The sequence below is a fragment of the Hipposideros armiger genome, unplaced genomic scaffold, assembly GCF_001890085.2.
Source record: "Hipposideros armiger isolate ML-2016 unplaced genomic scaffold, ASM189008v1 scaffold_202, whole genome shotgun sequence".
Lineage (NCBI taxonomy): Eukaryota > Metazoa > Chordata > Mammalia > Chiroptera > Hipposideridae > Hipposideros > Hipposideros armiger.
In genome coordinates this window covers 2,790,360-2,806,400 of record NW_017731552.1, presented here as the reverse complement: position 1 = coordinate 2,806,400, position 16,041 = coordinate 2,790,360, and the positions used below count along the sequence as shown (strand labels likewise).

Genomic DNA, 16,041 nt, shown 5'->3' with positions numbered 1-16,041 from the left:
TTGAGCTGTTGTTCAGCATCTTAGCTGTAGAGGGCAGTGTCACTGGCCCTCATATGTGGGATCCGAACCGGGGCCCTCTGGCATCCCAAGCGAATTCTTAACCATCGCGCCACTCGGCCGGCCCGACAATATAAGTTCTTTATCTGTCACTAATTCCTCAAGTCACACTGATGCAACTGACCCATACATGCCTCTGAAAATGGCCCTTATAAAACCACCTGTGATTCTGATGATTCAAAGTCCAGTAAATGTTTTCACTTTTCATCATAACTAACTCTCAGCAGTATCGGACACCATCAACCACTACTTCCTTTTTGAAACAGATTCCTTAGTATTTTGTTTTCTAGTCCTGTCCAGCGGCTCCTGCTCAGGCTTTTGTGCAACCTGGCCTCTCACAAAACCATTACTTCTTGGACCCTTGATCTTAGACCCTCATTTCTTGCCCAAAACGTCCATTATATAAATACACCAACAACTCTCAAATTTCCATCCCAGCCAAAGAGTTTCCATAGCCATAGAATCAACTCAGCATTCTCACTTGGTCCATTCAAAGGCACCTGGAAATTCCACATATCCCAAAGTGGCTTATGCTCTTTCAGGATCCCCCAAATCCATAAATGCATCCACAATCTGTTCAGTTGCATGAACCAAAAGTCTTGACCTCTCTACCTCCACCATACTCAAAGCCTTGCCAACTCGTATTCCTTTTGTCATTTATCTCTTGTATGCATTCATTGCCTCTTCATCTTCAAAGCCAGCACTCCCTCCCAAACGTCCCACTATCTCTTACCTGGGTCAATGGGCCTCCTTGCCTCCACTCTTTGCCTCCCATGCAAACTCTACACCCCTGCCAGGTGTCTAATTCTAACAAGCTAATCTGACTGCTTGTCTCCGTAATACTCCATTGCCCTCAGGATAAAGCTTTGGGCTGGCATCCACAAGCTTGCATGGTCTGACCTTCTCATCCCCATCTCCACTATTCTAACCACTCTCCTACCTCTGGCTCTTTGTACCTGCTGCCTTCCCCAGCTGAAACTCACTTTCCCCAGTCCTTTCTTTACCTGATTCACTTCAGACCTTAAATGTTATCACTCCATGACCCAACGGATGCAATAATAACAACTTCCACATATTGAATCAAGTGTCAGTCACAGTGCTATTAAACCCATTGGCTGACTTAATATTCCCAGAAGCCCATGAGCTACAAAGTTTGTTTCAGTTTTACCATTGAAGACACTAAGCCCAGAGACGTGAGTATGCTTGCCTAAGGATGCAGAGCTTAGTTAGCAATGGCAGGACCAGAGCTGGAACTCTAAAATGCATGCTCTGTATGAGCCAGCAATCCTACTTCTGGGTACATATCCAAAAGAATTAAAATCAGGATCCCAAAAAGATGTCCACACTTCCATGTTCATGGAAACATAATTCACAATAGCCAAGACATGGAAACAACTTAAATGTCCATCAACAGGTGAATGGATAAAGCAATAAAGAAAGTGTGGTATTATCCAGACAACAGAATGTTATTCAATCTTCAAAAAGGAAGAAACCGGGCCAGCTGAGTGGCTCAGTTGATTAAGAGCTTGCTCAAGAGTTTGAGCTCTAAGCAACAGCGGTTCGAGTCCTGGCCCGAGCTGAGCAGCCACTGAGCTGCCAACAGGTGGCAGGATGGCTCAGCTAAAAAAAAAAAAAAAAAGGAAGAAATCCTGCCACATGCAATGCATGGGTGAACCTTGAAGACATTATGTTCAATGAAAAAAGTCAGACACAGAATAACAAATACTGTGACTTCACTAATATAGCCAAGTTCATCGAAGCATAGAGTACAGTGATAGTTGCAAGAGGCCAGAGGAAAGAGGAGGGAGACTGGTTCAATGGGTACAGTTTCAGTTAGACAAGATGAGTAAGTTTTAGAACTCTGCTGCACAACATTGTACCTATAATTAACAATGCTGTACTGTGCACTGAAATTTTGGTAAAGTAGATCTCACATTAAGTGTCTTTAATACACTTTTTTTTTAAAGAAGCACACTCTGCAGTCTCATCCCTTCTCCTTCCTCACTGAACTTCTCCCAACACACACACTCACGTGAGAACCTGTGTCTTGAGTCACATTCCAGTCTCACATACAACTTCACAATCCCTGATCCCAAGCCTTGGAAGCTAGACATGTTTTGGAATCCAGAATTTGCAATGGTAGTGGGAATGTACGTAGCATATTGTGAGATAAAATATGCGTGTTGGTCTTGGCCCCGGGTTCCTGACACAGGGCTCCTAAACCCTTATAAATTCCTCAGTAATAAGAACACAAGGAGGGCCGGCTGAGTGGCTCAGTTGGTTAAGAGCTCGCTCAAGAGTTTGAGCTCTGAGCAACAGCGGTTCAAGTCAGCCCGAGCTGAGCTGCCAACAGGTGGCGGGATGGCTCAGCTAAAAAAAAAAAAAAAGAACACAAGGAACATCTTTTGATCTAATGAGGCAAATCTGGGTGGCCCCTGGATGACTCCTGGATGGGGGCTGTCACCAGAAAGACCAAGCCATGATTAGAAGCTGGGAATTTTCAGCTTCTAGCACACCCCCATCCTCCAGAGAGGGGAGAGGACTGGAAATGGAGTTAATAAGTGATCATGCCTACATAGGGAGGCCTCCATAAAACCCTGATAGTAGGGGGTTTGGAGAGCTTCCAGGTTGGTGAACACATCCACACTGGGAGGATAATGCCCCCCAACTCCACGGGAACACAAGCTCCTGCACTTTAGACCCTCCTATACCTCTTCATCTGGATGATCATCTGTACCCTACCTCAACTCCTTTAACACACTGATAGACATAAGTCAGTGTTTCCAGAGTTCTGTGAGCCACTCTAGCAAATTAATCAACCCAAGGAGGGAGTGACTGGAATGGTCAATCTATAGTTGGTTGGTCAGAAGCACAGCTGATAAACTGGGCTTTCAACTGGCCTCTGAAGTGGGGCCAGCAGTCTTGTGGGACCGAGCCCTTAACCTGTGGGATCTGATGCTATCACCAGGTAAATGGCGTCAGGATTGAGTTGAATTCTTGGACATCCAACTGGTGTCTAAAAATTGCCTATTGGTGTGGGGGGAAACCCCCACATATTTGGTGATCAGATGTGTCAGAAACAAAGTGCTTTGTGTGGGTAATAAAGGAGACTCACATGAGAGAAATGCACAGTAAGAAATAACTGGGTTTTCTCCCCGATAGGAAAAAAAAAACCTGAGAGTTTTTGCTTTACATGTATGTTACCACCACCAGGGGTTTCTGGGACACCCCCAGTAATCAAGCATACTAATGCCCTTGCTTTATGAGTATGCTGGCTAAGGAATAAATAAAGACCATAAACACATCCACATGGGTTCAGTCACTTTGGGCTGCCAAAGGAGTTGTGGAAATTTATCTGTTTGGGGATTTTAGAGTTGTGGATGCAGGATTATGAAGCTGTGGTATTCTTTACAACACCCCATCTTTGTATAATTGCCTTTGTAACTTTGTAACCCCCATTTTGGCCAGGGTGTCTTTATAACATCACAGCTGTGTCATTGTAACCCATCTCCTATAAACCGTTGTTTCCTTGTAACATGCCCATGTGTCATTGTAGAATTCTATCTATATGTTAATGTGCCACTACTTGAGAATTCCACCTCTCTATTGTTCTGTTTTTGTTACATCTCCTTGAAGCACCATTCTATTTCCACTATGTACTGTCTCTCTATTGCTGGCCTTGTCTATCAGCTTTTAACAGCCCCCTCTGTTGTATTACAGTGTTTTTGTAACATCATTTCTGTCTGCGTGTTCTCCTAATAACTGTTGAAGTGTATTGAGTGCTTATCAAGAGCCAGGCACTGTGTGTTGAATGTGTTATAAATGTATCAACTCCTGTAACCTTCCATAATAGTATGCTAAGGCTGTTATAGCAAAGTGCCACAAACTGGGGACCTTAAACAGCAGAAATTTATTCTCTCACAGTTCTGAGGCTGAAGTCCAAAATCAAGGTGTGGGCAGGGTTGGTTCCTTCTGAGGGCTGTGAAGGAAAGATCTTCTCCAAGCCTGACTTGTAGATGGCCATCTTCACATTTACATGCCATTCTACGTGTGTGTGTGTGTGTGTGTGTGTGTGTGTGTGTGTGTGTTTTGTGCCTGTGTGTGGTGTGTGTGTGTGTGTGTGTGTGTTTTGTGCGTGCGTGTGTGTATCTCCAAATTTCCCCTTTTTACAAGGGTACCAGTCATATTGAATCCAGGCTCAGCCCAATGACTTCATTTTAACTTAATCACCTCTTTAAAGACCCTGTCTCCAAATACAGTCACATTCTGAGGTCCTGGGAGTTAGGAATTGAGTAAGAGGGCACAATTCAACCCCAACTTTTATGTATTCTATGGGGTCTCTTCAGAGTGACCAGAGTTCCAAGAAGTCCAACTCTAGAACTTATACTGGCAACTGCTCTACCTGTTATTGACTGTGTGACTTGGGTTAACCTCTGGGAGTCTCAGTTCCCTTGCCTGTAAAATATGAATAAAAATAGAATAGTACCTTCCTAATGGAGTCTTTCCAAAGCAATTAGTGTCTGGGACCAGTAAGCACTAATAAATGTCAACTATGGTTATTGTCACTATTGTAGAATTCCAACTGCGTGCCTTGAGTCTTGGTAACATCCTACAAGATTCACAGCTCCAGCATCCTTGCTGTGGGAGACCCACAGACCCAACATAATCCAGAAAGTAGGACAGTCTTTCAGATCCCAAAGCCACCAAGAAGGACATCAACAGCCTTAAAGACCTGCTGCTTTGGGGACTGGTGTCTTAAAGGTCATTTGGCAGCACGGAACTGAACCCACACCAGAAGGAAATTCATGGGAGGACACTCAAGTTTCTCATGGCCTCCAAAGGGAGATACTAGATATACCGGGTGGAATAGTGTCCCCCAAGATTCGTGTCCTTCCTGGAACCTCAGATTATGACCTTCTTTGCAGATAAAATTAAATTAAGATGTGGTCATACTGGAGTAATGTGGGCCCTACATCCAATATGACTTGTGTCCTTATATAAAGAGAAAAAAAACGAAGACAGAGACACACAGAGTGAAGACAGCCATGTGAAGATGGGTGCAGAGACTGGAGTATCACAGCTATAAGGCAATGAACACCAAGGATTGTGGGTAAACACTGAAAGCTAGAAGAGGCAGGGAAGGATTCTTCCCTAGAGATTTTGCAGGGAGCATGGCCCTGCTGACGCCTTGATTTTGGACCTCTGGCCTCCAGCACTGGGGGACAATGTATGTCTGTTATTTTAAGCCACCCAGTTTGTGGCACTTTGTTAGGATGACCCTAGGAAACTAATAGGGCTTCCCAGTAGGCATAGGGTATCCTATGTCACCCGGAAGAGACAAGTAGGAAACTTAGGTCCCTCTTCTCTCTCTCTAGGGCTCTGTGGTCTCACTTGTGCATTCCTGTGCACCTTCCTCTCCTCCCTCTCTGCACTCCAAGCCCTTTTGTGCCTCTCTCTCTGCACTCAGGATCCTTTCATGTTTCTCTCTCAGGCACAGTTTCCAGTTCCTGACTAATACTGTCTGTGGGGCCAGACCTGCCCACTTTCTACAGAGATCTGATTGGTACAGCTTGAGTTATGTGTTCACCCTGGCCCAATCATCTGTGCCAGAGGAGAGGCATCACCTGGTGCCAAAGGTGCTATTCAAAATAGGTAACAATCAGCGTAGCCAGATGCTGACCAATCAGATTTGACACTGGCCCCTGGACCAAGAATTCTAGGAGTGCACCAGGTGTTAAGGCTTTGGATGCTGGGTCACAAAGGCCATCCTAGGTGGTGCAGAGGAAGCCTCCAGGAATGGGGACTGGGAGTAATGAGCACTTGCCAACCAGTATGGAACTGGTTTAATAATTTAATGACTGGTATTGCCATACTCATTAGTGTCACCTCAATGTCAGTTGCACCCTCTCAGAAGGGACAAACCCTTTGAGAAGGGGTAGAGATGGGTCAGGCAAATGGCATTTACCTCCACTTCCACATCTTCGCTGCCCATCCCACACCCTCCTATCTGGCCACTGTAGGCCGAACTCTCCCACCTCTGCCTCGCTCACCCCCATCTCTCCTCTTAAGGCCCATCAAGGTCACCTGCTCCATAGAGACTTCTCTGTCCACCCCAATTCCTTTTGTCCCAGATCTGTAAGGAGAACCAAAGTTTAACTGGTTTATATGGACCAGTGGGCATAAGATCTACATGGTGGTGAAAATTATGAAGCTGGGGGAACTGGCCAGGTCTGGAGAGAAAGAGGAATAGTGGTGTGCTGGTACATGTCTAACAAGCAGCTCTCCGGAGGAGGGAAATTAAATTGTGTATTTATTATAAATTTTACGGGCATAAGTGATTGTGAAGCACACCATTTACAAATAAAATAGAAAATACTCTTCATTGCAAATTCCATATAGTCAGTTGATTCTTACAGAATGCATTAATTTTTCCCACTCTTGTTCCCATAGCCAACCTACGGGTGCAAGTGACAAGTGAATGTAGGTTGATATTTTCCTTTAAAGACTAACATAAGGGGCTGGCCGAGTAGCTCAGTTGGTTAACAGCATGAGCTCTGAGCAACAGGGTCGCCGGTTCGATTCCCACATGGGCCAGTGAGCTGCGCCCGAGCTGAGCTGCCGTTGAGCTGCCAACAGGTGGCAGGATGACTCAGCTGGTGAGAGCACGTGCTCCTAACAACAAGGTTGCTGGTTTGACTCCCGCATGGGATGGTGGGTGTGCAACTAAGATTGAACACAGCACCTTGAGCTGAGCAGCTCTGCCGGAACAACTTCTTAGCTAAATCAGATAATGGTTTGAAAATACTAAACAAAGGCTTCCTTGATTGTTTTATGTGATATTCACTATGTAACAGGCACAGACAAGACACACTTTTAAGTCTAATCTACATGCTTAACATCATTTCCCCCTTCACTTTAAGTCTAGACAATCAACAGAAAATAAATCAAGCCCTAACTTACAGCGTTTGTTGTTTCCTGTGGCTGATTTTATGTTACCAGTGTGATGTCACTGAACAGTTAGCACGTGACGTTCTGCAGAACTGCATTATATAGTATTTCCACCACACATTTACAATAGAGGAAAACAACCTTAAGACCATAGATAAAATGGAAATAATAAAATCCTTTAAGTATAGGGTAGTTGTGAGTCTCAAATAGCTCACACTGTCTAGCATATAACAAATGCTCAATACACGGTAGTGATGAAGTTTATAAACATTTTATTATCCAGTACCACATACCTTCTCACACTCTTCCCCATGGCCCAGTCACACTGAGTCACAGACAATCATAGTTAGTGTCAAGCCAGACTATTAGATGTCAGCTTAGCAAAAGCTGGGGTTTGGGTCTGTCTTGTTCACAGCTGTGTCCCCAACACCTAAAACAGTGCCATAGGTGATGATCACATAGGTGATGATCAACAAAACACATAGGTGATGATCAACAAAAGTTGCATGAATGAATGACACTCACACAACAAAGAGTCTGCAGAACCCCCCAAAAGCTGGCCCTTCGAATCCTGTGGGGGGAGGGGCTAGGAGTGAGTCTTTATTCCTCACATATTAACATAAATAAGGACTTTTTTCTCTGTTTTGCTTGCTGATGTTTTTCTATGCTTACACAGGACCTGACAGGCTGAGGCTCAATAAATATAAGTTGAACTAATTAATAAAAAGTGCACTGTCTGAGCTCAGGCTCAAAATAAATACCAAGGGTTTGCTTGAAGCAGGAGTGGTAGTGGAACCTGGAGAGTCCTCGAGGAGGGGGTCAGCAGCTGGGAACCCTGCCTAGCCTGGTGAGGTAGAGAAGCTGGGACCCCCTCACCAGAGGTCCCAACGAAGCAAGGCAGGATTTAGTCTCCCTCCAGGGGGTGGCACCCAGGCCGTGCCTCATGAGGGCTGTGGGGAGGGGAGTCCAGTGGGGACCTTGGTGGCCACTCGATAGAGGCCCAAGACCGTGGCACCATGCGCCAGCTGCCAGGTGAGGTGTGCCCCTGCAGCCGCGCTCAGGTGGACACCCAGGCGCTGGCCAGCACCCAGGTGCATCAGGCCACCCCGGAAACCAGCCACTGAGTCACGGGCTTCCGAGGACAGAGGAGGCAGGTCCAATGTCAGGGCCAGAGTTTCGGGCCCTGCACCCAGCGGCTGCAGGTGCAGGGCAATGGAGACCCAGCCAGAGCCAGGGCTGGCCACCACGTGTTGCAGTTTCAAGTGAAAGAAGACAAAATAGATGCCGGCCTCATCCACTACCAGCTCCCGTGTGCGCTCATCATAGCTCACGCCCGGTGCCAGGAACACATCTTTCATGCCCGGGTCACTGTACCAGTGCAGGAGCCCTTCCGTCAGCAGTGCTACAAGAGGAAGAGGGGGAAAGCTCAGCATGGCTGTGGGCAGGGACACAGCTCTGGGAAGGGGGTGGCAGGACTCTGAGGGAAGGGTAAGTGACTTCTGAGGGAAGGAGAGAAGAGGTTCCCAGAGGGAGGCGGGGCTGGGGGATGAAAGGGAGGAAGAAGCTCGGAGGGAGGGGGGAGGGGTGGAGGGTGAAAGACTTTTATGAACAGGCAAGGAGCAGGAAGAGAAGGACGTGCAATGCAAAAGAGAATGAGGGAAGGGAACAGGAGACTCTTGGAGATGGAAGGAAGGGTTTAGAGAGGGAGGTGAGGGGAAAGGAGCAGACAGAAGGAAGGAGAGGAGGGAGGTGTCTCAGGAAGGGTGAGGAGAAGAAAGTGAAGGGGTCATGAGGAGAGTCTGGAAGAGGGAGGGGGGAGGCTCTAAGGAAGTTGGGAAGGAGAGAGCCTTGAGGGAGAGACCAGACCAGGCTGGGACTTGCGGACCCAGCCCCAGCTCTGAGAGGGCAGGTTTTAGGTGGGCACAGGTGGGGGTCAGCTGAGGAAAAGGCACCCAGAGGTCAGAAAGAGGGACAGATGAGGCTCAAAGAGGTGAGGCGACAGCTTTCAGAGAAAGGAAGGGAAGAGGGTCTGATTGAGTCACAAGGACCCCTCTGGCTCCCTGGACCCCTCCTCCTTATTGTCTTCCTGCCTGGGGGGCGGGGAAGGCTCAAGACACTCACCATCTCGGGCCACCAGCTGCGCGAACAATCCCATGCCCTGCGGAGGAAAGGCAGGTAATAAGTAGAGGTTCCCCCTCCCGCAGCCTTCTGAAAAACGGGAATCTGCGCAGGCCTTGAGCTACGCTCCCGTTCCCCCTTGCTCTAAAAGCATACACCAAAACACACGCACACCCGAGGCTGGGGCTCAACCTGCTCCAACCCGTGGGGTCTGCAAAAGGGCAGAACCCGCCAGGATTCAGTATGAAAAACAGCCGAGATCCCTCCAGGAGACCTTGGAACAGGGAGGTCTTGGGAGAGAAAGGGGGACACCCCCAAGGGTCAGGGAGAAAGTCGAAGTTTTTCAGGGGTTGGAGAAGGAAGTGGGAGTCCCCTAAATGGTTTGGCATAAAGAAGTGTCCCTCTGGGTACGCGATGGTGAAAAGGTCCCGCCCTGGGGCGCCGAATGCAGATAGGCTTATATGGGGGAAGATGAGAAGGGGTACCCCCGAAATCCTGGATAAAGAACAGGTGCACTCAGGGGTCCGAGAGGGACTGACCATCGGCCCAGGGTGCAGAAGGGGTCGCCTCGGTGGTACGGGTGAAGGAGTCCCAGAGTCGGGTAGCGGTCTCCCCCCAGGCCCAAGCCGGAGCGCATCTCACCTGCCGGGAGTCGGGGAGGCCGGAGCGGGCGTCCGGCGGGAGCTCGGGAACCTTTGGGAGTCTCGAGCTGGGCGCGGGGCTGGGGCCGGGCGAGGCGGGACTCCCGGGCACACCCCAGGCGCGGACTGCGCAGGCGGCGCAGGCCGCGGAGGCGAGCAGCAGCAGCGCCGCGCTCAGTGCCCAGGGCAGCGTGTGGCAGGAGTGGCCTGGAGACGCGGGCGGCCGCGGGGCCTCGGGGTCCGGGACGGCGTCTGAGGAAGAGCGCATGGCCGGCGACTGGCGGCTACAGCTCGGGCCCTGGGCTACGCGCTTTATAGAGAATCCGGAAGCCCCGCTTTCCGGGGCGGAGCGAGTGGGGACCTCAGCGCCCTGCCCCCGTCCCATCCGGCCAAACTTTCCCTAAGTTCCTTTTCTCAGGATCTTCATCACTCATCTCCTTTCTCTCCTTCGTCCCTCAGTCTCGGCCCCACCTGTTTCTTCTTTCTCACTTTTCCTCTTTGAGTGCCTCTTTGTAATTCTGTATCTCTCCTTTTCGCTGTGCGTCTCTCACTCTTTGTCCATGTCCCTGTTGATTGTCTCTGCATTGAATCGCATAGGATTTTTTTCAGTCTCTCTGTCTCTGACTCTCGCTGTCTTTGTCTCTACCTTTCTCTGTCTCCATGGCTTTCTCACTTTCTGAGTCTCTGTATCTTTGCCTCTTTCCCCTCCTTCTTGTCACGCCCACCAAGGCACCCCCAGGGATCCCCTAAATCCAGCACTTCTGCAGAGGAATCAGAGAAGTCAGGCCTCAGCCCCTTTCTCCTCTGGTGCATAAGCCCCCCAGTAGAACTCTGAGTGCAGTGCTCAGCCCTTCCCCCACCCTCCCTCACCTTCCCCAGGATCACTGGGCCTTCCCTGGCCTGCCCCCACCCACCCACCTAGACATGCTTCCTGTCAAGAGCCCCCTATGGACCCCACAAGCAGAAGGCTGGAGAATCCAGGTAGAGAAATTCCCCTTGTAGGAAAAGGACACTCTTGAGTGAGGCTGAGGAAATTCAAATTTCCCATTCACTCAGGCGGGGGCGGGAGGAGGAGCAGAGAAGCAGCTAAAACTTGACCCAAAAGAGGAAGCAACTCCGGATTGAGAGATGGGAACGAAAGCCCTGGACTGCGATAGAAGCCTTGTTCTGCCCAGACCACCAGAGTGGACACTGGCTAACTCCCTGACCCACTCCAGGCCTCACTTTCCATATGTAAACTGGGAGGGTGGATGGCGCTATTGGTTTCAGGCTTCCGCCAGCAGTCGGGGAATTTTAGTATCCGATGTCTGTTATGTGCTTGATCTTGCACTGGGCCCCTGTGGGGAATTACCAGGAGAAAACCATAACGATACTGGCTGATGTTGATGCACAGGTGCTAAATGCTTCTGTTATGTGAGTGGTTTATAAAGTGTGATGTCCAAAACAACAACAGCAGCATCACCTGGGGAGCTGTAACTATTGCAGATTCTAGCACCTCAATCTATTGACACTGTGGGACCGGAAGAAGCCGGCAATCAGTGTCTTAATAAGCCCTCCAGAAGATTCTGATGCTTGCCCAAGCTGAAGAACCCAGGTTATTCCTTCTCACCTGCAGTCCCTCTGCCTGGAATGTTCTTTCCCCAGATCAGCAGCCAGCAGACACCTTCTTGCCAGTCAAGCTTAGTTTCCAACTGTCCTGGGTAAAGATGACACATGGAACACCAGCCTCTACTTTTTTTTTTTTTTTTAAGATTGTATTGGGGAATTGGGGGAGGGGAACAGACAAGTTGCTGTCCTTTTGTTCTTCAGTCTAGTTGTGGAGGACGTTGCTTCACTGGCCCATGTTGGTATTATCATTGCGCTCTTCCCGGGTGAGGCAGATCAGTCGCTGGCCTCTGAATGGCTGCTCATGGCAGCTCTTGGCAGCTCACACCGGCTGCCAGCTGTTCACGCTGGCTGCTGTGGCCACACACGGTAGCTCATGGCAACCCACTGCAACAGGGGCTGCAGCCTACACCATCACCGGCGACTCACAGCAGCCCAGCTCCAGGTCCAGCTGTTGTTCACCTTCTTAGCTGTAGGGCGCAGTGTCACTGGCCTTCATGTGGGATCCGAACCAGGGCCCTGCTGCTCAGAGCTGGCGTCCCAAGCCAGCTCTTAACCAATGCGCCACTCAGCCGGCCCCACCAGCCTCTACTTTCACTCTCCTAAAACCCCAGAGCAATGACCATTCAGTGACTGGTTTAAACCTGAAACAAAATTGTAAGCCAGCAGGTGGAAAGCTAAATATAACTTCCCTCACAGAACTGCATCATCACCATCCCCCAAGGCTGTTGCTGTTGGGGACTCCAGACAACTCCGAAAGAGAGTGTGCATGTAAAATAGAAGAGTTTCATGCAAGTAAATTTCCCAGAAGACACATCAACTTTTCTCTTGTTAAGCTAAAAATAAAAGGCCTTTCAAAACAAGAAGCAACAAGCATTTATTTGAGATCAATAAGAATTGCTATTCAGCAAGCACTAACTGATTCAGGCAGAAGCCTAAATAGTGTTTCAATTAGGAGACAAAGGCAAGGGGTATTTATGAGAAGGGAAAGGGAATAATTACATCAATAGAGGAAGGCGTTTCTATTGGTACAGATAACATAACAGAGTGATGTTAATTCTAAACAATGATTTTCATTTTCAGTCCAGGAGTCATCATTCTGAAGTCATCGTATCTGCTTTCTTGTTATCCTTGCAAACAGTTGTTTAGGACACAATATTGATTTATGCTCAGTCCAAAGGATATTTTGCCCTGTTTTAACACTCCAAAGGTTTGAGGCACCAGAGTGCAAGACAGTTCCTCTGGGATGGCAGCTCCAACTCGATTTTAAAGTGGCTCCATATATATATATACATATACATATATATATATATATATATATATATATATATATGGGTTTTTTTTACACTCCCCATCAAGGTGGAAAAGTAGCTAGGTTTTTTTCCTCCAGACAACGGAAATGGCAGAGTTTCTAGTCAGAGGAACGGAACAGCGGTCATCAGTAGAAGAATCACTCTGAACACAGGAATATTAAGCAAACCTGTGAATTTGAATGTGGGAGCTGAAACTTCCCCACCCTCAACCCTCACCCCTGCTCAGCATCTGGGACCCAGAAGATAGAATGGTGAAATACCCATCTCTGAGGAATATGACCAACCAGGAAGAAAGATTTAAAGATGCCGAGGCCAAAGGGCCCTCTCCCATATCATTGCCCTACCAAGAAGCTCACAGGCCACTGTGGGCCAAACCCTAGCCCATAGCAGATGACAGCCAGAAAGAACAAAAAGAGGAAGTCAGAAGACTCCAAAGTTCACCATCTCAAACAACCCAAATGAAAGTTCTCTTCCTCAGGCCCGATTACATCACCCATCAAATTTCCAAATTTCCTTACTAGCCAGTTTAGCCACCTGGAATATTCTTGTTTGTTTGTTTAGTTGCTTACAATTATTTTCCCCACAAAACTGTTATCTTCTGAAGAGCAGTATCTTCACCTGCCTTGTCTCCATTCTACCTCCAGTGCCTAGAAAATTGCAGGCCTCGATAATATTTATTAAATGAGTGAATGAATGAATGATAGCATAACAATTAACAGCATGGGCTCTAGAGGTCAACAAACTACAGTCTGCAAACCATGAAATTTTTGTTTGATTTTCTTCAGTGGCTAGAAACTCAAAAAAACAATACTTCCTAACATGTGCAAATTATATGAAATTCAAATTTCAGTGTCCACAAATGAAGTCTTTTTGGCATATAGCCATGCTCATTCGTGTACATATTGTCTATGGTGGCTTTTGCAATACTACAGCAGAGCTGAGTAGTTGTGACAGAGATTGGCCCACAAAGCCCAAAATGTTTACTCTCTCTGGTCAACGTCAGAAAAAAAATTGCCACCTCTATTCTAGAGTCTTGAGTTTCAGCTCTCAAATTTCTTGCTGTGTGATCTGGAGCAAGCAACTTCACCTCTCTGAGCCTCATTTTTCACATCTGTGAAAATGGGAATAGTAGCTCTCAAAGGGTAGTTGAGAGCTTCTGTGAGTAGTGCCACGCACATCGTAAATGCTCAGAAAAAGTGAGCTGGCATGATTACTGCATCTTTTCTACAACTCTGATACACCATCCTCCCCAATACATGGATACAGAAACCAAGGCTCCACAAGTTGAAATCTTTTAGCCAAGGACTCACAATGAGTATTCTGAACTCCTCTCCATGCCAAGAGGCTTGGCATAGTTCTGTATAACCCCTCCAGGGAGGGCAAACAAAGTCTGGCAGCCTGAGGAAGGCTCAGGCCACAGCCAAGGAGCACCATGACGTGTAGCTGTGGTTGGGACATCTGAGCCAGGCAGCCCCGCCCACCATGGAGCTGTCAGCATTACTCTCCTAGCACCTCTGTGCTCAGCTGTCTCCCTGAGGTGAGCGTGGGCCCATTTTCCTCATCTTTAGGGGAAGGGCCTGAATCCTCATGCTCATCATCATAAGGCTCAAGGGAGCAATTGGGCAGGAAGCAGTTGGAGGGGGAAGCACCCCTCTTCCACCTCTGAGGCCCAGTGAACAGGCACCTCCTCTAGGAAGTGTGCCTTGATTTTTCCTAGAAAAACTCATCTCTGTTTCTCTGGGTTCTCCGTTGCCCTCCATCCCCTGCATGTGGCCTCCCCCAGTGTCGGCTTTAGCTGGCCTGGATCCTCTGTCTCCCCCAGGGCAGAGGCAAAGCCTAACAGAGAATGTTAGTGATGTTTGCTGAGTAAGAGAACAAGCAAGTGAGCAAAGGACAAAATTTAGGGATGGGGGGGTGATGTGAATTGAGAGAAAAATAAAAGGGGGAAGGAAAGCATGGAGTGAGGTCTATGGGAGTGTTAACACGTGTTGAAGGAGGAAAGAGGCACAGAGAGGGGGATTGCATTGCCCACATTAGCCCATCTCTGAAAAAGCTGGGTCCTATGTAGGCCCAGCATGTGAGTGTGTGCACCTCTAGTATTGGGTAAATGCTGCAAAACATGGTGGTTCAAAGCAAGGAAGCCTTGTGGAGTTGGGGTGCACAGCCGGCTACTCTGGACTTATGTTTCCAATGTGATAATGTGTGCTCAGAGATTGGGAGGTGGGGTCCATGCGTCCACGGGTGTGTTCCTAGTTGCGAAACAGCAAACAGCACAAAATCCAAACTGTTTGGCTTCAAATCCCAGCTCTGCCTCTTGCTAGTTGTTTAATCTTCAGCAAACTCCTTCACGTCTCTGTGCCTTGCTTTCCTATCTGGGAAGTGTGGCTAACACCAGTGACAGCCTCATAGGATTAGTGTCCAGAATACAGAGCCAACCAGAACAGCACCTAGCATACAGTAGGTACTCTGTAGGGTTAGCCGTCATGGCTGTGGGTAAAGCTGACAGTTTGGCATCTCTGTGTGACTGTACGCAGTTGTTGAACTTTCAAACAAACACCCAGAGTCCAAAGACTAGTGCAGACATCTATTGCAAAAGTATTCGATGAAAAGAGTAAAAATGGTCATAGAAAGCAAAATGGTCAGATTGTTTGTAGAATTGGTTTTGTGATCACAGGTGTGAAGGTTGAGTCATTTCTGGATTCCATTGAAATCTCTAAGAGTTGAGGAAACAGGTGCAGGGTGCTACATTCAGGGTTTGTATCAGAACAGAGATATATTTACACAGTTAATTTCTGGAAGGTACATGAACAGTGGGGGATTTGGAGCTGAGATAATTTGGACCTTCCATTGTACATGCTTTCGCCCACTTGCATTTTCCACGTGTTACTGTTTTGCTTTGGTTTTTTTTTTTTCAATATTAAGCACAAAATTGTGGTCAAGTGCACACACAAAGAAAGAAACCAGTGGCCTGAGCTGTTTGGAAGGGAAAATTTAGCACCGGTGACATCAAAGACAGGAAATCGTGTTTCCCTGCAAAGGACAGTGGAGTACTATAGAGATGGGGAACACCCAGGCAGACCAGGGTAGAACCCAGGACTGAAGAGAGGGGCCCCATTTGAGAAGCCAGCTCATTCTGCTGGGAAGCAAGCCAGCCTGCCCCAGGAAGGAAGTCTTAGCAGGGCTACCACCAGGAAGGGACTCTCCAACTTGCCTGGGAGGCAGCTGCTACATAGACAGGTACAAGACACCTCTATGCAGGCAATACACAATTATACAAACCAAAACAGACACACCACACAGACATACACATTTCCTCTCTCTCTCTCTCTCTCTCTCTCTCTCTCTCTCTCTCTCTCTCT

General features: G+C 48.0%; 1 protein-coding gene across 4 annotated transcripts in view; it reads right to left on the bottom strand.

The window, feature by feature from the left end:
- Positions 1–7,260: 7,260 nt before the first annotated feature.
- The window catches only part of TNFSF9 (TNF superfamily member 9), a 10,429-nt gene continuing 1,648 nt past the window's right edge, over positions 7,261–16,041 (bottom strand). Inside the window, exons 2-5 of one of the 4 annotated variants that reach the window (XM_019653308.1) lie at positions 11,374–11,460; positions 9,766–10,016; positions 9,127–9,163; positions 7,261–8,407 (exon numbers count right to left, since the gene is read on the bottom strand). In XM_019653308.1, coding sequence (XP_019508853.1) covers positions 7,947–8,407; positions 9,127–9,163; positions 9,766–10,016; positions 11,374–11,460 — 836 coding nt within the window. In that variant the 3' untranslated portion in view covers positions 7,261–7,946. Of the gene's footprint in view, positions 8,408–9,126; positions 9,164–9,765; positions 10,344–11,373; positions 11,461–16,041 lie in introns of all 4 variants that reach the window. The other 3 variants (XM_019653311.1, XM_019653309.1, XM_019653310.1) reach the window with 3 other exon arrangements.